The sequence below is a fragment of the Centrocercus urophasianus genome, unplaced genomic scaffold, assembly GCF_019232065.1.
Source record: "Centrocercus urophasianus isolate 14NV4802_14NV808 unplaced genomic scaffold, USGS_Curo_1.0 seq_19, whole genome shotgun sequence".
Lineage (NCBI taxonomy): Eukaryota > Metazoa > Chordata > Aves > Galliformes > Phasianidae > Centrocercus > Centrocercus urophasianus.
In genome coordinates, this window is record NW_024884744.1 from 17,558,534 (window position 1) to 17,585,959 (window position 27,426).

Below are 27,426 nucleotides of genomic sequence, written 5' to 3' on the forward strand. Positions count from 1 at the left end.
CATACATCTATTTTAATATATCCCACAGGTAACAAAAATGGGAACAATGCCAAAGAATTTGCATCAGAGAAAGCTTATATCTGCTGGCAAAGAGGCACATTCTGAGCAGTGAAATGTGTTGGAACTAAGCAACATATTTCTGTCACAAAATAAAAGTGCAGCCATCTATTCTCTGTCTCTAATCCCAGTGAGCTTAAGCAATCACCATTATTTTAAAAAATTGCAAATTAGACTGCAATTACTGTTGACTGTGGCAGCAGTGTTCTTTTAGTGAACAAATAGATCAAAGAGTTATTAACTGAATTCATGACCAAGAAACTACACATATTATAAGCTAACACCAATTAATCTTGGCCTTTAAAGTGATTTTTAAGTCAATTTCTGGTTGTCTTTGCTGGAAAGCAGGTCACAAGCACATGGGGACAAATACGTAACCAAAGACACTTGACATTTAATGTGCTTTTGATCATGCCTCTGACATAAAAGAAGCCGTGATCGCTCAAGAGCCAGCTGCACTGTGAGATAACACCTGAAAAGGCATAAGCAATTGGAATGCCTGCTCCATACAACGCTCATTTTTGTCTGTTATTTAGCCATTAAAAGTCACAAGCCTATTCATGAAGCCACCTAAACAGCTCAGCATTTACCTAAACACAGACATACTCGTGACTACATCTTTTATATAGTATATAGAATGCTTGCCTCCAAATGATGGTATTACAAGTGGTCTTTTTCCACCAACGACATTTACACTGCACTGATGTGCTAACAGATTATTACCTTTTGAAGCTCAGCTGTACATCATGCAAGAGCTGTGCAAATAAAGATGGATCATTTTTGAACTAGAGAAAGGTGTTTTTTTTTTCTCTTTCTCTAATAAAACATCCCAATATGAAAACAACAGCTTAGAGAAAATGTAGCTCCATGCATGCTTTCAATCTCCAAACCGGCAAAAAATCACATAAATCAGAACACTGCTGGGTATACAAACAGGGTGTTTGGTTGGGGAAACATGTTCTGTAAGCACAGGAATTTATATTTTCTATTTTTTCACAAGGGTGCATGTGCAAATACTGATAACTAAAACCAGTAACATGAAGGGTATTTCCTTCAGTACCATAGCGTGGTGCACATGTAGAAGAACTTCCCATGGGTCCATCACAGGCCTCTGCCCCAGGTACAGAGAAAACAGCACTCCTATTTACAAAACGATGCCAATATGGCACTGCTGAAGCAGGTGAAATACAGAATCACTATTCTGTATTGTCTAAAGCAAGCAGAGAACGGGAAGGGAGAATCCTTAGCTCATTTTAAATGCAGCCCAGCCACTTCTCCCAAACTCAGTGACAAAGTCTGTGCTTTTCCCCGGTAAGAACTTGACTAGGAGAAGCAAGAAGCTGACAGGTAGAGAAGCCAGTGTCAGAAAGTGCACCATATGGAAAACTTACTATGATTCATTATTTTTTGAGATGTCCATTTAGTATTATATTAGAAAACCAAGTAAAATATGAACCATTGAAAAATGTTACTGCTTTCCCAAAGCATATTTTATTCTATACTGCAGAATAGGAGACCAACTTCAGGAAGGGCCACAAATGATTAGAACTGTGAACTACTAAACACAGTCAATACAGTGTCCATTCTGCATCCAAAGAGTTCAGAAGACTGGGACTAGCTACAAACCTGCAAATAAATTAAGTAGGGCTACATGCTGCATTACTGCTGCACAGGAAACTAGATTTTAGACAACTAAGAGAACAGACTGACTGTCAGAGAAAGGTACTGCACATCTATAAAACCATTTTTTCATTTCCATGACGCATATTATTGTGGCACTTTCTGACCACATCAAACATAAAAAAGATGTAATTTTCCAATGTTACAGTTTCTTCATTCTCAGAGATGAGAACTGTATTAGTTTCCTGAGTTAAAACTCAAAGGGCTGGATTATCAACTGGTATCAATTATTAATTATACACTATCTGCAAAAAATAACACTATCTGTCCCAGAAATTACAGTCAGATCCTTCTCCATACTCACCATTTCTATCGATAGCAAAAGGAACATCTGTTGTGACAATTTCATAATTGCAGATCTGGCTATACTGTGGGGAACAGTCCTCATCTATGGCTTCTACCTGCAGTATGCTGTCATAGATCTTTCCCTCTGTCACGGTGGCCTTATACATACTCTCCTTGAAAGCTGGTGAAAACTCATTAACATCCTTTACTTGGATATGGACAACTGCCCTAAAACACGTAAGAAAAGAAATCAAAGAGAAAATAGTTTAGAATGACTTCACGTAAGATCACATTATTAGCAGTTTGCTTTCTTAATGTAAAAGGGCTGACAAAAAATATATAGAAGAACACGTCAACATTTGCTAAAATCAGATATTACTGAATTTCTGTATTTAATTTGCCCAACTTAATACCTTAAGTTTCTGTAGGTAAAAGCACTGTGCCAAAAGTATCAGGGAGAGGAACTCAAAGGGATCCTTGCTAAAACCGTGCTGCCTTTTAACATGGAGCCCAGCAGAAAGTTGGTGACATTACACCAGTGCGAAATGGGTCAGTAAATGGAAAAAACAAACTAATAAAAAAAAAAGCATATTAAATACTTGTTACATAAAAATTGTCAATTTATGGCACTCTTCAATAGAAAGTATTTCACCCTCTGCTGATTCTAACTACCTAATTACTTAAGTATAATATTTGTAACTTGCCTTCTAAAGGAAAGAGTTGTGTCAATATTAAAAAGTGAAATGCTTGGTAGAATTTAAAGAGAAATATGATGCAACACAAGCTGCATACTGATGTAGGTCTGAGATTCCCCATTAAATCCCAAGACACTAATTTACTTGCAAATATAAGAACAGGATCCTTGCTGTTGGTACCTCTTATCAAGATAATGACTTCCCCACATTTTCAATATGCACATTATGGTAAGCCTCTGAGGATGAAAAATAAGAGATTTTCTGTACTTAACGTGCTACCTCTCAGTGTACTAAATTGAAACAACTTTGTATCTGGTTGGATAAGCTGGGTAACAAGCAGACAGAAAAGGGAAGGGGTGTTCCAGATCAATGGCAGAACCAGGAATAGGTGTTTGGACTCCAAAAACCTAGCTTAGTGTCTTTACTATACAAACGAAAGAAAGCATAGCAAAGGCTGCTCTGAGTGAGCCAGATTTAATGACCATGATTAGACCAAATTTTCAAGTCTAACACTCAGTAGCTTGTTAGTAATGTGAGTGAAAAATGCTATAAAAATTAATAGTATTGAGGAAACATTGTTTCTGTAACTTGATAATTATTTGATATTGTAGACTTTTTTCTAGATATACATTCTTTTTAAACATCCTAAAAGAGTTTGGAATGCATTACAGAGCTAATGAAAATTTTAATTGTCTGGATGAATAAAAGGAAGACCTATTAATCATTTAAGTGGTTCTTAGCAAAATGAACAGGAGTTATACTTCTATATCTGAGTTAATGACAAATGTTCTGCATGCCTTGCAGGGGGAAAAGGGCACTGCCTTTATTTAAAAGGTATGCAGGAAACTGGCTCCACAGTAAAAAGTACCACCTATTCACCTTGAATACCCTTTCACACTAGAGGATGTGAATTCCTCTGGGACTTTCTGTCCAAAAGCTGAGATCAGAAATCCACTGTGCAAAGGCAACACTAAAATAGCTTATATATATGCACATACTAAAAAAATGATCTATTTCTCTCCTTTTCTTACCATTTCAAATGAGATGAACTGAAAGAATACTTAATTACAATTTCTAAGTACCAATTAAGAGCTAGGTTCTATTTCCTGGATGATCTGTTCAGTCAATGTATTTAATATAAAAGCAAAAATGGAAAAGTTAACCAAAACTGAGATACACTTCTCCACTTAAACTGTGATTCTGTTAAAAACTTCAGCTGGAACCAGTGCAGAGTAAGTCAAACTGTCAGCGGCAAAAAAGAAAAAATCTCTAAAAAGAAATAGGAATTAAAAGTGGACAAACCATTGTGACAACTAATCATCTTGGTTTAACTGCTTTCTACATGACTACAGTATAAACATATATATGATATCCTGGTCACCAAATTGGAGAAAAAGGGAAATGATGATGAACCACTTGCTGGATAAGGAATTGACTTTCTGGCTGCACTCAGAAAGTTGTGGCCAACTGCTTAATGTCCAAGGGAAGATTGATGATAAGTGGTATTCCTCAGGGATCAGCATTGGGACTGGTTTTATTTAACATCTTCATATGCTACACGGACAGTGGGATTGAGTACACCGTCAGCAACTGTGCAGATAACACAAAGCTGAGTGGCACAGTTGACATGCTAGAGGGAAGGGATGCTATCCAGAGAGACCTGGACAGACTTGAGAGGTGGGCCCGTGCAATCTCATCAAATTCAACAAGTTCAAGTGCAAAGTTCTGCACTTGAGTTGGGGCAATCCCAAGACAGACACAGGCTGGGTGGAAAATGGCTTAAGAGCAGCCCAGAAGAGAAGGATTGGGAGCACTGGTTGATGAAAAGTTCAACATGAGCCAGCACTGTGCACTTGCAGGCCCAAAGGCCAACCATATTCTGGGTTGCATCCAGAGAAGCGTGACCAGCAGGTCAAGGGAGGTGATTCTGCCCTTCTACCCCCTCTCACAAGACCCCACCTGGAGTATTGTTCCCAGTTCTGGAGACCCCAACACAAGAAGGACATTAAGCTGTTGGAGTAGGTGCAGAGGAAGGCCATGGAGCACCTCCCCTGTGAGGACATGCTAAGAGAGCCGGGGTCCTTTAGTCTGGAAAAAAGAAGGCTCCAGGGGGACTTTATAGCAGCCTTCTAGTACCTGAAGGGGCGTACAGGAAAGCTGGGAAGGAACTTTCCATAAGAGCAGGTAGCGACAGGAAAAGGGAAAATGGTTTTAAACTGGAAGAGGGTAGACTTACACTAGATATTAGGAAGAAATTCTTTACACTCACTGGAGTTTCTCACACTGGAACATGTTGTGAATGCCCCCTCCCTGGAAGCATTCAAGGCCAGGCTGGATGTGACTTTCAGCAACCTGGTCTAAAGGAGGTATAACTGCCTACAGCGAGGGTTTGGAATTAGATGATCTTAAAGGTTCATTCCATCCCAAGCCATTCTATGATTCTATAAAAAGGGTACCTTCAACCTGTTTTGCACCATAGAGTAAATGCACTACAAAGCGAATAAATGTCATTTTCACCTACTTGTGAGATTTCTTCCAGTTTACTCCACTTGGTCCTGATCCACAGTCATAGGCTTGAATGATGAACGTGTATTCTTTCTGCAGCTCACAATCAATAGGACTTTTGGCTCGAAGACGGCCTTCTCCAGATGTCTTGTTAAGCACAACAGCTTCAAATGGCATTTCTTGTCCGTGAATTTTAAAAGCACATATCTCACCTGTGAGGAATAAGATAAATATAACACAAATATTAAAATACTGTAATATAACACAAAACAATCATAATCTAATGCATCACAGTACCACTGGAGATGTTAGCACTGATCTGTATTTCACATGCTGTTATGGATGGAGTAATACTGACTCAGGTATAAGATTAACACGTATGTACAAGGGATGGTGGCCATGCGTTTGTGGAGAGTGATGAGGTGAGAGCAGCTCTGGTCACGTCCTCTCCTCTTCTTCTGTCACTGCAGAATGTTTCTTAACACTCTAGAAACCATTCCTTAGATATGGCACCAGGTTAAATTCTGAGCTAAGTTAAGATGACAGTGCTTAGTTAAAAGAGAATAGCAGAAAGAAAAGAGAACATTTTAGAGGTGATCTTTTCTAACTGCTGTCACTGCTTCCCGCAGACACTTGAGCTAGCAGGTGGTAGCAGATGTTCAGATTCTTGCAGTTTAGCTACCAACAGTGAAAAAACTAATGATGCAGAACATAAGCACATTCAAAACATATCTTACATTATTTACACACATATATCATCTTTATCATCTTTGGAACAGAAGTAGTCAAAGGAACACAGGCAAGCGTCTCTTTTGGACACTGCAGTCACCCATGCACACTCACAAACCCATACATGATGCCTTCTGGTCAGCAACTCTCCCAACTGTATCCTAACAGAAAACATCCACAGCTTCTCTCAGAGGAATACTATGTAACAAAATAGATGGCAGAGCAAGGACTAAAAAGCAGATCTGGACACAGAAGCTAAGAACAACAACAAAGAAGGTAATGCAGATCTCAAAGGGAAAAAAAAACAGTTTCCATTGATTTTTCTTTATATATGTGTGTGTGTATGTATGTATGTATGTATTACCCTTTATGCTGATGGCAAGGATACGCATGCCAAAGTCATTTTTAATCACTCTAGAATTCAACTTTAAAAATGGAACATTTATACAAAGACCAATGTGGCTTAAATATTTTTATGACACATTAAACACATGCTCTTTTATGAGCAAGTCAGTCTCAAGACATGCATTATGGATTCAGAGCTGTATCCCAGTCACATAATCTATTTCCATTTATTTCCAATTTATACTTGCAGCCTTTTGGCTATCTCCTTGCCAATCATATCTGAACCAACTGCCAAATTCTAAATTAACTCTGAATCTGTGACCTCTAATACAAGTGTTAACTGACTTCTCTCTTTCTGTTCTAGAATGTTTATTTTTAGAGAAGATGCTAGCCAGTGACTTTATAGAAATGACAGAGTTCATCATTCTAATTATGAAGGGAATGAAAAAATGAAGATTGAGGTGTTTGTATTTTTAGGGGGGATAGGTGTGGAGGTAGAAATTGGGTATGCTTAGGCATATTATGCTTTATGCATATTTATGAATAAAGGTCTTCAGGATATTCCCTCAACTACGATTCTTCCCTTGATTACAATGGGAGCTGGAGCTGAGCTCAGCTACATACACTGACATTTAGGCAGATGAATCCCAATCTTCACCCTTGCTATCAGTGCTGTGAGTGCTTTTACAGTGTCTACATGCAGTTGTTTTACTAATTATGAGGCATAGAGAGAACACACTGTTTACTTGGACATTTGCTCACTCCAGCCCCTCACTCAAATGGCACGAAAGGGCTGTGTGGTATTTCAGGACGGATGGAGGATTTGCTCTATTCCAGGCTCTCTTCAGTTTGTGCTCAATGAACCTGAATACTGGGGCTGTTGAGGAAGGAAGGGATTTTGTCTTGAAAGTCAGTCTCTGGAAAAGACTAAGTCCTTGCATCACCATATAAGCAAGCTTCACAGTGCTTATGATCTGTTCTATAGGAAACAAAGCATAAGAGAAGGTTGAAGTGAAGCAGTTTGTTTAGCCTTGATTACAGGCACCAAACACTGAATTTGCACCTCAATGTTGTTACAATCTCTCTCTCTCTCTGAAAACAAATACTATTCTAATTTCCATGCAACTTCAAAGTGAAATGTTCATCTAAAATGATAATGTGCATTTCAGTTTTATAAGTGTGGGACTTTTAATGGAAGAATACCATTTCTTGTATTCTGTAACAGTGGCCTCTCAATAAAAATAAGCTATCCTCAGATGCACAATCTGTCAACAGAAATCCTAACTTCAGTGCTTTGCATCTATTATTTTATTGATCCACTGTTTAATTATAAACAATGCAGCATTTGCAGACATCAAGCCTACATTCTTGAAGAACAGAAATAGCTCAAGACAGGAAAAAAGCAACCTCTGCCTTTGTCTGAATGTTTATCATTTTTTCCTTTCCAAACATAGAGGGCTGATGCAAAGCAATTATAGAAGCAGGACAAGTTTAATTAGTTCTCAGCAAGTATTTGGAAGGTTCCAAATCCTGCTTGTATGCTAGATATTCCAGCCTTATTTACAACTCCAATTTTGTCTTCTATGTTCACATTTATTTAAGATAAAATAATGACAGCTGCACAAATATAGGGAGATATTTGTAAATATGAAAAAAAAAAGCATATACTTCTGGATTTAGGTTACAGCACTCTATTATTTTCATATAAATAGCACATATTTTTGAGAACTAGGTAAGAATTTTCAGAGAGTAGTTCTGCTGTTTCTAAAGGAATAAGTTTATTCTAAAAATGTACAGTAATTGTAATGAGTAATATTTTTAATAGAATTGATCAGCTGTAACAAAATTAAATGATATCTGTCTTCACACTGCAAGACACGCACAGATATATGGAATTACTGTTAGACATCACCAATACTTTCTTTAAAATATAACAAGTGTTATTTTTTAACTACAAAACGGAGCCACGGGGCTTTATTTTTTAATCCCAGACAGGCCAACCCCAAACCCAGCTGATGCCTGTAAGAACTGTGCCAAACTTATGTTATTTACCAGGCTCACAGATGCATGCAGTTAAGCATTCAACGAGGAGATGGGTCTCTGTCTTATTCAAAGTCTATTTAAGTTGCAGAACAACCACCTTTGGGACACTGACACCACTCACTTTTTGTTTCCTTTGTAGAGGTGCTTTAGAGGGCAAACTGAGACACTGTTTACCCCACAACAGACAATGCAGAAAAATAATACTACGTTTAACCCTTCATTTCATTCAAATGGGTTTGGGAATAGAAATATATAGGGTTTATTGATCCAAATGGTGGTGGCAGTGAGTTCATGAAACAGGCACAAGATGATGAAACCACATAAAGGTAGACTAACATTCATGACATGTTATAGCAGTTGAATCCAGAGTAAAAGGAAAGTCCCTCTTCTCCCAGGGCCAGGAGGTACAAGCTCCTGGATTTCTGCTGGATTACTAAAGAATCTCCTCACTTTGCTAAGAGTTGCTTCATGTAAACACACTTTTTTAACTGAATTCTGACATAACGTTTTCTCTTCTTATAATTCAGACGATTATCAGTCATTAGCACCATACATTTTTGCATTATTTTGAGAAATCTGGTAGAAATCAGTAGGTTACTAGCAAAGAAATAGTAAGTTCCTTTGTAAGAATTATACTAGCTTGAAAATGCTATTGACAGTTCCGTGTTACAGAAACATAACCAACAAATCTTTCCATCATTTAGAAATTACTAATGACAACGTTTCCTATTCAGCTACATTTACACAGGCTTTAATCAACAAAATTGCATTACAAATCATATAAACAAACAAAATGCCCCTTGCTTTCTAAGAAATAAAAAGCAATGTTACAACTTTAATTGCAACACAAAATTATTGCCTTGAACTCAATTTCAAACGTTTCTAAAAATTATGTATTTGCACCCTTACTTTGCCTTTCCCATCAATGTTTGCTTTTAATTCACATTTTATTACATAAAGAATACTGAAGAATGCAGAGATCCCTGACATTTGATCATTATGACCAGTAATTAATAAAATAGAGTTGCATATGAATCAGTAATTACAAAAGTTTTGTTCAACCAGAGTTCCTGGCACATTCTTTCTTGCAGCCTTATGATTGCTTATGGAGTACTCAGTATGTGTGGGAGTGTACACACACGTATTTGTTCCTCCCATTAACTCCAAAACCACTTGCTGATTTCAGCTAAACATTAAGAAGATTAGTTGCTTCCCACAGACACTAAGTAATCATGCAGCTGCACAATATCAAGAAACTACAGGAATAGTGAAAGGGTGTCAAAGAGGTCACATCTCACTAGATGGCATCCATTCATATCAAAACCTTGTAAAAGCCCAACAACAAGAAAAGCTGCAGTTCTATTTTTCACCTTTTTGACAGCAGTAAATCAAAAATGAGGCACAAACCTCCAGGAAACAAGGCTTCATTAGTTCACTGCTGGCAAAATGACTTATTAACATTCATATCCTCTTCTGATATTATTACTCTCTAGACTTTTACTACATTTCTATGCACATTTCCCTGAGATGCACAAATCAGCATAGCTGATCATATATTTAGAATTAAGGATACAGCTTTATTGGTTTTATACATTCTGAATAACATGAAATTCAAGAAAAACGTCAGGTGCTGCACTTGGGACAAAGCATTGCTGGACAAGGCACAGCTGTGGAGATGAATAACTGGAGAGCAGCTCAGCAGGAAGGGGCCCAGGCTGCTGGTGGCAGCAGGCTTGGTACAAGCCAACAAGTGTGTCTTTACAGCAGAGGGGCAAAATGCTTTGTGGGGTGCACTAAACACAGCGTAGCCAATCAAAAGTAGTGCTTCTCATGCTATAATATTTAGTGCTGGTGCAGCCTGACCTTGTGTGTATTTCTGGGCTCCACAGTATAAAAAGGATGGTAAGGCACTTGGAAAGCACCCAGAGGAGAACCGCAAAGCTTATAGCAGGGTTGCAAGGCATGCCCTGTGACATCAACTTGATGTCTGTTTTCTCCAACACGCAGCATGGACGCAGTGCATGCACATCATGGTTTTTTCAGTATGTTTGGTTAGGGGGTTGGTTTTTATTTTGTATTTTTAATGCAACTGCCCAGGATAACAACTGTACACAAGTTTCTCTGTTTGAATCCTGCAAATACATCCTGCAGTGCACAGCTGCCAACCTTTAGCGTGTCTCAGTGCCACTGGCAAGGCTTACTGCTTTGACAAGTCTTTTTATGATAAGCTGTAACTACTGTTTAAATAATTATGGAACACTGAAGATTGGGATTTGAGAGAGAAAAGAGTGGTTTGGAAAAAGGAGGTGAAATGATGGAGATGTAAAATATCTTCAAGGATAAAAATTATTAAGAAAGGTGCTAAGTACTGTGTATGCTTTTCCAGATCACTGAAGCCAATGCTATTAAACTCCTCGTGGAATACTAAAATCCTGGAAGCTATACTGAAATGACAAGCAAAGGGAGGTGCTAATATCCCAATAAACTACAAAAAAATGTTATTTCCTCCTATCTAATTTTACAGGCAGCAAGCTCTGCAAAGCAAGAACATAAATCCACTGTTACCCTTCCTATTCCATTCCTACAATTTGAAATTGGAAAATGGAAGAAGCTGTGCTGTACTTCCAGTGATTCATTGCTGTCATAAGCCCACACCTAACTAACCAGTCTCATTCTGCTGATGCAGGGAGCAATTGCTCAGGATAAAAAGATAGTTCTGTGGGTAGCCCACAAGAGCAGCCATCTCTGGCTTTCATCCTGGCTCCATGATAAGCCTCCCAGGGAATTCGCTTAGGTCATGAAGGCACCCAGCAACACAGAAGCTGGAAAAGTTACTCTACTTATTATTTTTTATTTCTTTAACATAGAAGGTTGTTTAAAAAATATTGCTCTGGTTAATAGTGAGACATTTGACTGAAATGCTTTGTTGAAGATCAGACCAGCACTGCTTAGAGGCATAATGTGTCACACTGTGCACACAAATCTGGACAAAAGATCCTTACGCTCTAGCTTAAATGACAAAGAATTGATATGTGCTTATTTGAAGTTCACAGTAAACAGTCGGCTGGATCAAAGAAAAACACATAAAAACAAGATGTTTTCACAATTAAAAGCGTTCTTAATTTACTACAGACCATGTAGTTCTTTCAACATTCTCTGAAGCACAGAAACAGAAAATATTGCCACTCATTCCTCCCATCAATCAATACCCACTAAATCAACATTCTATTACAAATATTCACAAACATTTCTTAATCTTTTCTTTCTGAAATCTGCAGGAATAAATAAAGGAAGAAAGCAGGAAGGCTCTTTTTTTTTTGTAAAAAAAAAAAAACAAAAACAAAAAACCAAAAAAACACCTGCACTACTGCAATCAATATATGGAGCTCTGTGCCTACCTGTCAATGAAAGGCTTTTGTTTACTAAATGGTTAATGCTCTCAAGTATCCTATGGATTCAGCAGTGCATCTGATATCACCCAAACACACTCCACACGTACAAACAGCCGTCCAGTTTAGCAAGAATGCTGTAAAGCATAGCACGGTATCTTTAACAGCTACACAGTCATTACAGAAAAAATGCTGCCTTGCCACTTTTTAAGGATGTCTGATCTACTTTTCCACACGTCAATAACAATCACCACTACGCACATTGGCCATTTGTATCTTCACACAAACTATCTGCATTATTTGATTAGCATTCACTTTCAGCTTAACATTTGCAACTGTGGTTGCAAATCTTCTCTTCCCATACTTGATGTCTGCCATAGCAAAAACATCTTCCAGTAAACACAGAAGCCCTGATGCTACCACAGCTCAAAATTCCATGTCTCTGTCTAAAAGATGTATCATGAGACTATCTAACCTCCAGATTAATGAATTCTACACTGAGAAAAAAAAATGGACATAACTGATCCAGTGAGGCCACACATTTCACTGTGCGTATCCTTTGAAAAGGATGAATCTATTTTTATAAGAGACTTAGAGGACTTTGCATATAAGATTTTAAAAATTATTATTCGTAATATTATTATAATAACTTTTGTCTGCTAAGTATTGCTGAGCTGTTAAAGAACAAAAGCTAATAGAATATGTAAAACTATGTAAAAAATACTGATGATTTATAATGTGACTAGAATTTAAAATTAAGTAAATATCTAGGATTAGGAATGTCGCCTACTAAATTTGTAATGCTTACAGAACTTCTACATTGTGATAAACAAACCTAACAAAAAAGATCTTCTGTGGCAGGATACTCGCACCAACGTGAGCTGGTAGATGCAGCTCCCTTGTGAAATACGCAGAGACAGAAAAAGGCAGCTAACAACAACATGTCACACTTGGATTAGAAAATCAGATATTTAGTCTACTGCAGACTCAGAGGAGTGACAGAAAAATTATTTTTTAATTAAAGCACTTTCCCTGAGGCCTATATCAAGGCAGACAATTTCTGAGATAAAGAAGCTCAGAAAATGTATCTATTATAATTATTCCTGTGAATAATTTATTTTGGGGTATAGCTGGCTAATTCAAAGCACAGACAGGGCAACCAGTTTGCTCTTCTGCTTATTTTTACTCAGAGCCAAAGGCATCACTCAGCTCTAACTTGGGATTTTATACTAGGAGCTTTATATTGACTGGGACACAAACATAAAAAGCAATGGACTTGACTATGAAAGTCAGTGGAGAGGCAGATGCCCTTTTCAAAGAGAGCACACAGAGATACCAGGTACCACAGATATGCAAAAATAAGCACTACAGAGGTGAGGTGTAAAATATCCACGGATGATTGTGGAATTTTCAGGACATTGTCAGCCAATAAAGTGAAATATATGAATAATGAAATGATGCAGTTTTGGTCTTAACACAAGATCCTACACTCTTATTAGCGTGTATAATAAAATAGGTCAGGTGTTAGGTAAAAAGCACACAAGACAGAACAGAGAGAGGTTAGGAAATGGGTAAAGTGCTCCCACCATCCTAAGCTTTTTACTCAACTATTTACTCTTTTTCCTATGAAAGAAGATCAAATGAAAAGCTTCAAAACATTAATTCAATCTTGGCGTGGAGCCTAGGCACAAGGGTCTAATCTGTGCATCCTGCAGACATGCAGCAAAATAGAGCATGAGTTTAATTGTTACAAGCGTACCATATGGTTCCTCCTTATCGTGGCTTTTTTCCATTTGTTTTTACTTCCACTTGTCCATCGCGAAAGAACCTGAAATACTCAGCTCCAAGCATCAAGTCATGATTTGCATCTCCAGACGTGAATTACTTTGGACACATGCTTTTATTACAAAACATCACCTCAAATGAAAAACAACAGCTAAAATTATAGCATCTGGCCTTTTATCAGAATGGAAATAGCACAACTGAGAGAGTAAATTCATCCACAGAAAAGGTAAATGCAAATCTGCCATTAGAAGATCAGCTGCATTCTACTTTCTGCGCACATTTAAAATTGATGCCTTTCTCTAAAAATATATACATTCTGCTTATCATATTCAGAGTCTTACAATTTCCTCCTTTCTCTGTATAGTTTATTTCCTGTTGCACCTATACAGAGCTGAGTATCAGCGCCATTTTACACTGCTCTGTTCTTAGGTGTGTTGTTGGTCCCGCAAGACCACCAGTAAGACATCAGTGGCTCCAGCCACTGCTCAGAATTGAGTCAATGGAAGGCTGCTTTCTTATGCAGAAAAGGTTTGTGGTGAGTCCTCACAGGCAGTTCATTAGGAAGCCTGCTTTTTTAAACACAGAAACCTGAGACTCCACATCCCAGCTCAGTGTAGGGATGCCTTATTCTTGTTTAACATTTTACACCTTAGAGGTGTGAGTCAGCTGAATGAGCTGACTATCCCAGTGGTTTCAATGCTGTCTTTGAGCACCTGTGACACAGTATTTTGTTCCTGTTTACAGCTTTTGATTCTACTAATAACAGCACAAAAAAACAAGCAACTCGACATCTCAGATTTTAAGGCAGTAATTCACATCTATTCAGAACTTACTAAGATTCCTGCCTTCTAATGCAGGAGTATCAGCCACAAAAGTTCCTCATATATTCAGTGATTCAGATGGGACTGCAGCCATGAAAACAATCTCAGTAACCCAGACCTTTGGAATATTATTTGTAACACCAGGGATATTATGCACCAAGAAACCACAGGCTGACTGCAAACATCAGTCTTTAATTTAACAGAATGGAGTAGTATAAAATCACCTTTTCTGAACAGAAACTTAGATTAAGTTTTTCTTTTCTCACTGATATGAAAATAACTATACTGAGTACACATACTGCATCTAAACAGAACCTGAAGACACAGAACCATTCAGAACACCACAACAAAATGGTTGCTCTGTTCCTTCTGAGACTTTAAAATGGGATATCTTATCTGCATTAATTATTCAGATATGCAAGGTTTCCTTTTAAACAGTAAAACATTTAAGCTTTTTGCTTCTTGAACATCTCCCATAGCAAATATGCAATTTTTAAAATATATCTCAGATGTTACTCTTTTTAATGTTGCCGTCTTTTCTCATGAGCAAGAGTTACACAGAAGACATAAATCCTGTTGTTCAGCAGCTCTGAAGACAATCTTCGCTCTTCTCCTAATGTGAAATTAAGAAGTGCTCAAAACTTTTCATGAAAATGAGTTGTATGAAAGCAGCTGTCTTCAGAGAAAGGATTTCAACACAACCCTGTCAAAAACCCTCAGCACTGCCACACCAACCTAAACATCCACTCAATACTCCTGCTTCAATAAAACGGTAGTTTTGATGTTTAGTATTGTTGCTAGCTCTATTACAAACAATTAACATCTTTGCTCTTTCTGATTCTGCTTCCTCTCTGGTGGTCCAAGAGCCGCTCATGTCAAGATACTCAGCTACATTTTATGCCCGTCTTATTTACCTTTCAGAAAAAGTTTCCTTCTTTCTCTAAGCATACGATAACAAGTATGCCAGCTCTACTGACAAATGTGTAGCATTTGCCATAAGTTGCAATGGGTGTTGGATGTTATCCTTGGCTTTACTTTCTACCTTCTAGAAATTCAGACTTGCTAGGAATTTCTAATCGCTACATTTCTTGTCCTCAAAATACACATAACCTGGTAAATATTTTAGTACCTGGGAGCATAGCAGGAGTTAGCTTTCACTCTCTGATTCAAATAAGCATAACAAGCCACTTCTGTTCCTAGCAAACTGAAGTTCAAAAGCCTGTGCATACACTCAATAATTATTAAAAACTGACTGAATTCTGAAGTAGTACTCTAATGGAACAATCCATGCTGCAGACATGCATTCCAGTTTCATCCCTCCATCTAAATGTTCCTGGACTCATTTTCTGCTCCTTTAAATAATAACCAGTGTTTCTTCGGCATATTTTCATCTCTAAGAGATGTGACTTCTGTGCGAGTTTTCAGAGGTATGAATTGAATTATAGGTCTAACTCTTAGCAGAGCTAACCCTATAAATGTTTTGCAGTATGAATTCCAAAGAACATTTCTGTATTAGCTTTTCAAGCAAATGACATCATATAAAAACAGAAAAAAAAAAAAAAAAAAAAAAAAAGAAACCTGAAAATGGAGAATTTAAGTGAAAAAAGGAGCTATCTTAGCAATTAAGCACAAACTGTATGTTGATATCAATGGAAAGAGACAATCCTTGCTGAGTACTGGCAAAACCCATAATTGTTAAAGGCTAAAACATTCTTAGTTAACAAGGACAGAATAAATTTTGTAGCACTGGAATTGAACACAGATCCCACAGTTACAGATGCTGTTATGTACAGCACCACAAATCATGTTGAGAGATTACGTTTCTACTTAGTCTGTATTCCATCCCCACTTTCATTTTAGAAAGTAAATACCAAAGCTTATTTTTTATGCTTTAGGAGCCATAGCTGAACTTTCACTGCAATTTAATGTTTAATTTCAAATTAATGAAATGAAAGATGCCACTATTAAAACCCAACATGTGCAATATAAAGCAATAAAAATGTAACGCCATGGAAATTGCACAGTAATAAATCATTTCAGCAATTTAGAAAGTGGAAATAAATATCTGTATAGTTTCTGTTTAACTGTTCCTCAACAATATAAAGAAACAAATTGCATTTGCAGTTTCTGAAGTAAACTATCATTCTGCATATTTCTGGTAAGAAACAAACAAAATAGTTTATCACAATGTAAAATTAATTCAAAGCCACTGTCGTTGTTGACACAAGGCATTAACACCACCATGACCAGACAATCTACTTTCTCAAGCCCTGGGTAACATATGCTGAGTTGACACAGCTTTTAGAATAGGCATTTATAGATTTGGATAGCTGGGTGACAAAAAGTTTTCTGAAAGGAGGAGTTTACTAAGTGCTTGTCAGAGCATCTGCTGGGAACAGCTTTCCTTTACCTCTGATATTTACCAAACAGCTGGAGAAGAAGCTGTACTCGAAGGTCTTTTGGAGAAGAAATTGGTCTCACAGGCTGCAAAGAGGACAAGAGCAGCTGCACTGGTATTCCTTCAGCCGAGAGCAAGCAAATGACCCTGAATGAGCTCAGACTCTTGTCCTTAAGGACCATTGGGCCTCACTATGTCTTCAGTTTCTCAAAGTTCAAAAAAGGGACAGCCATCACAACCAGCTTCTAGTAAGATGACGTTGGAGATAAGGTTTTTTTCCTAAATTTTCTGTGAGGGAAAATGTAGACAGCATAATCATGGCTTTTGAGATTTCTCAGTATGCTCAATGCTCATTAACAGATATCTTTTAATTGAGAGAAAAGAAATGTTAAGAACAAGAAGAGAAGATGAATACAGGGAACAAAAAGCCAGATAAATGAAGTTCGCTGCTGCTTCAGTGTTCTTCTTCTCTGCCCTGTCACTCCCAAAGACTGCATGCAAGATAATTAAGTGCCACTAAGCAATAACTATACCAATTAAAACCATATTTTGAATAAAGATATGCATCTTTAATTTGTGCAGTCTGCAGAGTCCTAAGTAACTTTGCAGAGTTCTATAAAATAACTTTAAATACTCTTAAATACTATTGTCTTCGGAAAGTTTGAATTTATCCAAACAATATCAGGTTATGTGAATCCTTATTCAAATGTGTAAGAATATCCAGTAATTTTCTTTCTAACTTGTCTGATCTGACAACTGGATACTTTCTCTACACCATGAAAATAACTACGTATTTGAAATACCTAATTTCACTTAAAATCAGGCATTTCTTTCAGTGAATACTGTGCAAAAATTGTCTTTTAGAAATGACTAATAGTGGCAGTACTATCTATACTTGCTTGCTTTGTTCACTCAGAAGTCTTAGCTGTTTGCTCTCATGACACAAGTAGATGCTTACAGTTCCTTCTCCTATTAGTCCCACAGCACAGAACTAAAATTGAGTGACCTGCATTACACTTCTGCTTGCACGTAATTAACAGAACTGTTTACTAGAAGCCCAACTTCCAGATGCACTGAGGAAATGCTTATCCTCTGAACTTCCCAAGAAACTGCAGGTAGTTGCAAAGGCTAAAAACCAAGCAATCTTTATTTGTGTAAAATAACATGACTGTACAGGTATTTTTAAGGGCATACACTGAAGACAGCAGGATCAAACAGCTGTCACCAAAGAATCTTTACTTCCAATAAATCCAGGAACAAAAGCACTATGAGGCATTCTGTCTCAGAGACTATGCTGAGTTTATAGATGTAACAGAAAAATAACACTTTGTTTGCAAACTGAGCACATCTGAAAGTACTGAAACAGAAATAGACAAAGTATGCACTTTTAGAAGGATACGAAATTGCTGCTCCCTTAGGGCAAAGCTGTTTGCAACCTGAGCATATTTAGCAAAACTGGGACTTGAGGCAGTTTTTCCTCACAGCAAAACTTCTGTACCTGTAGGATACCTTTCCCTGGTCTCACTCACCCAGTGACCACTGTTTCCCAAAGACCCAGGACCTCAAAATTTCCGAGGTCCTTCTACCAACACATTTACTACAGCAAGGAAGAGGTCACTTGGAAATTAAAAGTACTAAGATGCAGCCATGCTAGCACCAAGTCTGTAGGACTGAGCTGCACACAATCAGGTGCCAGAGGCTACCTCTACAAAGCCTAGCAAATACCCAGGATCAATTTGGATTCAGGACCAAAAACTGCCCACCACACACCCATGTTGTGCTAGCTGTGCGGTGGGGCATGGGGCATGGCACAGTCATGAACACGGGGCAAAGAGCCCAGAAAAAGGTAACTTGATTGAGAAGGTAAGTTTCAACCCAATGAAGTTCTTCACATACTCTCAAATGCAGAAACAGCAATCTTATGGTTAATGAAAATCAGCCAGCCTCAACAGGCTAGAGAACCAGCTACAACCATCATCATCCTCCCAGTGCTGTTAGATAATTAGTACTTCGTGACTGTCCAAATTACTTATCCAGATACTATGATAGCTCACTTAACAGATTATAACTGCTTAAACAGTTATAACAAGGTATGTAGCCAAGTAACCCTTGCAGAAATTGGAACATTGTAGGACTAACAAATGAGATGATAATTAAAGGAAAGTTGCTGAAGCGCTCATCTCTTTTGACAAGCTGTGATTTTTGAATTATCAAGTATGCCAACTTTTCCATCAATAACACATGTTGTTTTTAATGGTGTAAAAGGTTTCCAGCTGTGGCAATGGTACAAGGTTTTGTGATGCTATCTGAAAGCAATCTGTTTGATACTTTTCAGATAACTAGCATCTCCATCTCTTCGTTTGATTTCTGGAAAACTCTACAAAGTGTGTGTACGTGTACACAAAGGCCAAGGGGAAAACTACTACTGATTGAAAAACCACCAAAACAAACAAACAAAAAAATCCTAGCTCAGAAGCAGACAGCCCTCTGTATCGTCAGCATCAGGTATGCCACTTAGGAAGAAATAAAACAGTCATTAAATATGTGCCAAGCTTAGCATGTCTTTTGAAATTCTTTCTTTATGGCTTACTTCTTACAATGAAAGAAATGTGTAATTGCCTCCTATGATCCCCTCCATATTTTCAGAGGGCAGATGGTGAGGGGGTGAGCAGAGCTTCTTCCTTGACAACTCGACTTCAGATTTTTTATTAAAATCAAAATGCATTGCTGTTTGAGTCTCTCAGCTTCACATCCAGGTAACAGGGCAATCTGGCAACAGAACTAATAATTTTTTGCTTCTGATGATGAAGTAGATCTCTTGATATCTATTAATTCATAGCACTGTTTCACTGACCTCAGAAAGCTGTTCTCTATTTTCATAGCTGCAAAATAAAACAATATGCACAATAATCCTCAATAGCAGGTGCAAGTGATACATTTGGATCCAAAATCTCAGAGTATTAATAACTTCCTTTTCTGATGTGAGCAAAATCTCAAATTGTTTCAAAGGACATACACACTGTAAGCTTAAAAAGTTGCTGTGTAAATTCACTAGATTAAAGTGAAAAAAATTGTTTTTATTACTAATCAATGACAAGTACTTTGACCTGTAAGGCAGAGACACTTTAATACACTCATTCTTAGAAAGTTATTCAGTTGGCCATGACATAAGAATATACAGCTATTTTGTATTGTATTCACAGTTTTGCCTTTGGAATCTTTCTCTCTTGACTTGAAAATAAATGTAAAATACCTTCATAGAACACATAATATTCAAACAGAACCCCAGCACTACCTTGATGGCGTGCAGATCTTTGATAGACAGTGCTGTCTACAAAGGAAAGAGAAATTACAAGTTTGGTTGTGTGTTTTTCTCTTGGTTGATAAGGCAAAAACACCAACTTGCACTACATTACAGGTGGAGAGAGGAAAACCATTACTCTATATTACAGGAATTTGCTATTTTTCAGACATTATGGTAAAGTTCATGAGCTCCTTGAAGTCAATTGCTATGATAATCTATGTTTTGGTGCAAGATTGAAAAGATTTAGCCACAATCATCATCACATACTTTTGTTTCTTCTACTGAGCAGCAGTATTAGTAAAACAACAAACAAGGCTTGTGGTAGACACAACATGTATTTATCACAGTCCTACCTCATGTAGGATAAGGCAATGCTGCAAAAGGGACTTAGGCAGCATCTTTGATGGAGGAATTTAGGAAAAAATCACATGTGCAACTTACCCAAGCATCAAGCCACTCTGAAGAGAAAACACACTAAGATCACATTTCCTGGTTTTATATCCACAGGGCTTCATAAACAGAAACAGCTAGATTTTCAAGAGCCAGAGACAACATAATGGCTTCTTACCAATGCATCAGCAATATAACAACTGTATAATTTATCCTGTGCCACGTCATGATTTTCTGAATTCACAGACATTTTGGGAACTAAAAGTTCCATGACTTAATATATACATGTATTCACTTTATTGGCATTAGCAAACTCCAGGGGTGTGGAGGAAAATTGTATTCATTTTGAATACAGTATGGCCACACTCCATTAATAGGTTTACCTGAGGCAAACACTGCAAGATCTATTCCCAGAAGGAATACAGGTACGCTGTAGCACCTGTTCAGACTCAGGAATCTACACCACCTAGAACTCTGAGGCACAGCATCCTCTTACCTCTTGGGCTTGACAGAATCTCTTGCTACTAGATCACCATGCTAAACATGCTCAGAACACCATGCTAAAAACTGAAGGGAGAACTATTGTGCAAGCGTTACAGACATCAGTAACTAGTTCACAAAATCTTTAAGGACAGCAACTCTTCTCAAAGATTTGAGTTTCACATTTTAAATTTCAGAACAGGAAACTTTTATTTTTACATGCTAAATAAAGCATATTTAAAACAGAAATTGCTGATCCACAATAAACAGTAGAACTACATCTCCTGTTTTACAACACCATTATTTATGCAATAAATTTCCTTCAAAACACTTTTAGAGAAGTACTTAGGCTGATAATAAAAATCCATATATTACAGCCATAGTATTTCTTTAACAGTACTTTTGTTTAATGTTTAACCTTGTAGTGTCAGCAGGATGACTGAAAGTTGCTCATGCCAAGTTAGAAAAAAGATCATACTATCTACAAAGCTTCTATTTCTAAAAGGTGGTTCCTAGACTCTCTTTTTAGTTTGTAACATTATTATCAGGTCTCTGAGTTTTTTTCATGCTATGTGCTTTCTTCTTCAAAAACAGAATCGCAACTGCATCAAACAACACAGACAAACCTGTTAGCAGAACTGTGCTCCTAACTCTTCTTTTACTTTTTTTTTCTGCTCTATTTACTTTTGATATAATATTTTGATATAATAAATAGGATGATAGACTTATCTCAAGCTGAGGAATTCGTTAGGATCACACAAGACCTAAGGAGTCAGAAAACAGGTTCCCAGTGCTTCCCTGCAAGACATTCTCTAACTCAGACATGTTCAAAATTCTTCTAATAATTTTCCCTGAGAATACTGCAAAAATATATAAACTAAGCGCACACAGAATCAGCAAGGTTGGAAAAGACCTTCAAGATCATCTAGTCCAACCATCCACGTATCACCAATAGTACTCACTAAAACTAATGTTGTCTCCGAGATATATTCACTCCCATGGTTACTGTAATACATGGCATGTTCACTATTTTATTTTTATTTTTAGGTAAAATAGCTGCAGTCAGAGCATTATCTAAAATTTGAAGCCAGAACTAATTCCCTGATCTTTACACAATGCTACCTATCTTAAGGCTCTCATAAAAGGATATGTTCTCGTAAGGGAAGTCTGGGAGTACATAAAAGACTTTCTTCCAATGGAGAAAAAAAAAAAAAAAAACAACCACTCTCACATCTGGCTGATAGGACAATTTCAGTGACCTATTAATCTCACTTCCCTTAAGCAAGGGAAGTGCTAATATGGAATTTCCATTATTTCTTAAAAGCTCCTAAAATGTAAAAAGAGATTAGAAAAATAGTGTAGAAACACAAGGGAGCAGGAAACCAACCAATCCTACTAGACCTGTGAGTCGCAGATTCTTCCTATGATAGATGACCGGTCACAACTCAGTTTTGGTTTTGTTTTTTTAATACAGTGTTCTTTTGATACAGTGTTTGATTTGTCAGTTCGTTCCATCCTGTTCCAGCTACTAAGCTTTCTGTATCTGCCAATGCATTGTCTGATGTGAGGTAAAGGATCAGAAGACTGATAACAGGAGAACTGGAGGAGCCAATCACACACAGTGCACTGCATCCAATTATTTCACGCAGCTTGCATAAATTATTCCAGATCCTCTTCAGTTTATAACCTTGTGACACTTTCTTCCCACAACAGCTTTTGTGATAACTAACTTGAAAACAGCAAATATAAATAACGAGGTGATGTAGATCAACTTGAGGATTTGCTGCTGCTTCAAAAGAAGAACTTCATACAGTATTTCACATTCAAAGCAATGTTTAGCTTGGATTGTAATAGAAACGTTTTTCCTATCAAAAGTAGTGAAATCCACTTGCCTACCCCAAAGTGGTTTATTCTATGTCAGCATTAAGTTAATAGGTGCACCTCATCATTAGTTTTCTATCTCCTCTAGCTGACAGAAGTGAAATGTGTTAATAAAGAAGCAAAAATGGGAAAAAAAACCTACATGGGATATAAAGCAGTCACAGTTGAAAGACTCAGATTACTAATTTTCTTCTTCAACAAGTCTGTCCTGCTCAGAATACGAACTCAAGTGCTTTACAGCTGAAAATGAAAGTTATGTTCTCTAACTCCTCAGCAAAAACAAAACCTACAGAAACAAAAGGAGAAGGAAAAAGGAATGGAAAGCACGCAAAACATTCACAAGCAAAACATACTAAGGGAACAAGAAGTTGCCAAACACAATAAATTACATGCTGCTTTCTTTCAGAGAGTACCTTTTCCTGCATTTGTTCCCTCCCTTCAAACTTCTTTTTTTTTCAGAATTATTGAAACTCTTTCTTTGAATTTGTTATGAAAAAGAAACTGCCCTCTGCTGGATTTCACAGGATGCATGAACATGAATTCATTTGCTTTGAGCTATCTTCCAATCTCTGAGCATTACAAAAGCAGAGCTTTTGACCAGATAAATATTTCCTCTTAGACTTTCAAATGATTACCACTATTTTACAGACACAAGAAGATTGTTTCCTAGATGCCTCTGGCAGCCTAGCTTTCTATCTCAAAACAGCAAAGAAATAAGTCCTGAATTTGAAATGTCACTAAAAAACTAGGTTTTTTGCGTACTACACATAGCAAGTTTGACTTTATATATATGTAGATTTTCCAAGAGAAATTAGTGTAGCTGGGATTCCTTTTAGGATTCCTTTTTAACAAACTCTTAGCACCTGACAGGGGTGGATTTAATCAACTCTCCAATATCACGCAAGGAAGAATGAAATACTTTGAGAGCTTTTTTTCATACAGAATAGAATCATAGTTCCTCAAAAATGTTTCAATATATTGCTCTTAACATAGTACCAACATTAGCACATCATATCATCCAACTACACTGGAGTCACTTTTCAGAATATATTTCTGTGTATAATATTATCTCCTGGTTCTCTATAAACTTTGCTACTGAAAATTTATCAGTTTTGAATTCATTTTGCAAGGTGAGGAATTGAAATACAGCAACAGTAAGAAAATTAAATGCAGCCAACGGTCAAACAGTGAGTTTTATACAAATTACTTCCATCATAACTCCATTCTAAAACTGCTGGTTATTCACTTTTCAAAACATATGGCTAAATTTTTTGTGCTTCTCAAAGACCTCGATGTCACCTGCTGTGCTATGAAAATCTCTGAAGTGAGAGAGCATTCCAGGAAGATAAAATCTTGCTAATCACCAGGATTCTTCAGACTTCTTACAGAATGTTATTGAAAAGAAAGAAACAATTTGTTTATGATAAAGAGATGCTTGACCCAAGAATTCTGCAGCGATTAATTTGGCTCACGTAGTTCTGCAACTGTGCAATAGACAGTTTCATATGAAAAGGAGACCAAAAGCAAAATTTGTAAAAAAAAAAATAAAAATAAAAATTTAAGATGAAAGAAAATTCCCAAGCGCTCCTCCAAACCAGTAACAAAATCCAACAGCAAGTAAAAGCAATTAGAGAAAACGTATAATAAAAAAACATGAAAACTGTAACTTGGGAATGAATTACATTAGAAACTGTTTCATCTCATTGGGTCCATTTGTATACACAGATTAGGAACAATTAAGCTTGGAACAAGCATAACACAAACAGTATTCACAGACCATGATCCTTGAAAAACTGAAAAGAAAGTAGATCACTTTGGTAATTCATAAAACTCTTGTGTGGTTATGGTCACACAACACAAAATATCTGTCTGAGCTGGGATTTTGTTCATGCGGATGAATTCAATATCACAGTCACGGTCTTCCAAGTCATTATAACAGAAACAGCTGAACAAGGAGGAACGGAATAAACAAGATGCTGAATGCTGCCTCCATGCTAACCATCTAAGATTGCTGAAAGTTAAGAGAAATGAAGCTGTAGATGGATTATAAAAATTGCAAACTCCACAGAGTACGTCAGAATTGGAAGCAGATGGACTTGCCAGGATGAGGGCCTAGACTGCATCTTCAACCCCTTAAAAAAGCACATGGCAATGAAAATTAAGCCCAAACTTTAGCACAAGGCTGCTAAACCCAGCTCAGCCTTCAGGTTTGGTGAGTACTTTTCACCCTCAGTCTCATGAAGAAGGAACAGAAATACAACAGATTCTGCTATGCCAAAATATACCTGGTTCAATTAGCACACATGGCTGAAATCTGAGGTGAAATTAATGAATCACATTGTCCAATATGCCTTTAAAACAAGATTTAAACTAAGTAATGATTAATGGAATAATTAATGTTCCTAGTAATTGACAGGCTCTGCTTTACTTGCCATTAATTTGTTCATTTACATGACAGATTGCTCATTGGTATATGGAGACTGATTTTGATATGTGATTTTTCATTAGCTAGGCAAAGGCTAAGTAGCACTTTGGTGTATGTGGATATCTGAAACCATATTATGTTCCTGATAGTATTTGCCAGCTACTGATTCTGTTAAGAACTCTACTACATAGTTCCACCATAATTCTGACTTGGTGCACTGCACCAGGGAATTACTCAAAGAACATTGCAGCTGGCAGAATGGCAACTTCCTATCTTTTGAAAACCTGATTTGTGGAGTTCAATGTTATAAAAGAAATAATGAAAAGAATATTTACGTAGCAGATGAGTAGATGGAAGATCACAGCTAAACGTTTGCCCAACTAAGACACGGGTAGGTCCACAAGCATTTCACCAAAACTCAGCAGGCATGAAAAAACATGGGACCCAAGCTATGTTCCTATTTCATATATTTTTTTTCCAACTGTCACCCAAAACAAATCAGTCATTGATGGCAATGGGAGCTGAGCTTAGAATTCAGCTGTATATTTTAATGCAATAGAGGCATCAATGCATATGTTAACTTCATTGGGACAATGACTACATCCCTACATAGCAACATACAGAAAACATCTATCTACTATAGTAATGGAAAAGCAGTTTTCTTTATAATAGATATACATCATGAACCATATTTGAATGTAATTTGGTTTTAAGCCACAACAAATCTGACATTTGCACTCCATGATGAAACACAGCATTAAGAGGTAATGTGTCTTGAATAAAACCATGTGGGAAATGAAGACAATTTTAATAATGCTTGGATCTTTTAAAAATCAACAGAAAAACACAGAGTATCCAACGCCCAGAAATATAAAGCGTATGATTCTTGTAAAGTAAGTATCAGGATACAATGCCACATGATGGGCAAAAATGTTTAAACTGAAATTCATACGTACGTATCTTCAGGTATTTGAAGGAAACTTCACAGAAATAAGAAGAATATTTCTACTATTTTTTGCATTGCTAACTGAAATTGAGCATGCACAGTAAATGGGACAAATATTTAATGCCAGGAAGTTGATCATTTAGGTGCATAAGGCTTAAAATGATATTTTAGAAGCTGAGATAGAACCTGAAATAAATCTTTGAAATTCAAGATGTATGGATCTCACAATAATCCCCTGAAATACCCATTTAGTACTCAGAAGCATATAGCATTGATATTTACTAATAATTAGATCATATTTTGCTTTTATTTAGAAGCAACATAATTACAAAATTCTGAGATGGGGTTCATATTTTAGTTCACATTTCCTCATCTACAAAAAAGAACACATAGGACCTTTTTGGAAAAAAGAAGCATTCCCTTCTTACCTTTCATTTCATAGTGTCAGCTAAATCTGTAAGCAAAAAGCTGTATTAATTGCAATCTTTACTTGCCCCAAAAGGTTTTCCATGGTTTTATTACATCAGAGAACCAAAACAGACTTTATTCTACTTGAAACAGGAAAGAAATCTTTTGAACTGATAAAAAAAAGCCTACAAAATGATCCCAAAAAACAGCAATTTGCTGTGTGAATAAAAACAGACAAATGCAAAATTTATCAGTAGAATGATTTATCTATCATTGTTATCTCCTGTATTCAGGCGTAACCGTTGAATTACTTTTGTGGATTTTTTTTTTCCCCCTCAAACAGATTTCTTTTCCTCCTCTTGCATTTAAACCAGCATGCAAACACTGGTATTTCTTTAACATAACTCCATTTTAACTCTCACTTCACTATCTTACTTGCCACAAATAAACTTTCAACAATAACTTATCTCCCAAATGACTTAGTGATGTAGAAAGGCCTTGCTTAGATGACACCCACCTAGAGAGCTTTCCAAATAATCCCAACACATAGCTCGTGCTTTCACCATTCATTCTCACCCCATACTACAACATGTCTCTCCCTGAGTTGTTCACAGCATAATACTAAAGGGAACGTGTTGTGAAACAGATTGTGAACTGAGCCAAGTTAAAAATAACTCTAAATAATAACACTAAAAAACAACACCACCTAAGTCTTCACATTTTCATGTAACCCTCAGGGACTTAGAAGAGCCTTTCTAATGCTGTTTTCACATCCATAACCAACTCACCCATGCAAAAGCAAATACTAGTTGGGCTTCAACTTTAATTCTCATGCTCAGCTAAGCTTCATTTTCACAGAC

The 27,426-nt window shown here is 37.0% G+C and overlaps 1 protein-coding gene across 1 annotated transcript in view; it reads right to left on the reverse strand.

Moving 5' to 3' along the window:
* Positions 1–27,426, reverse strand: part of CLSTN2 (calsyntenin 2) — a 160,461-nt gene that overhangs the window by 63,812 nt on the left and 69,223 nt on the right. Inside the window, exons 2-3 of the mRNA XM_042820895.1 lie at positions 5,239–5,434; positions 2,042–2,250 (exon numbers count right to left, since the gene is read on the reverse strand). Of these exons, the coding sequence (XP_042676829.1) occupies positions 2,042–2,250; positions 5,239–5,434 (405 nt within the window). The remainder of the gene's footprint in view (positions 1–2,041; positions 2,251–5,238; positions 5,435–27,426) is intronic.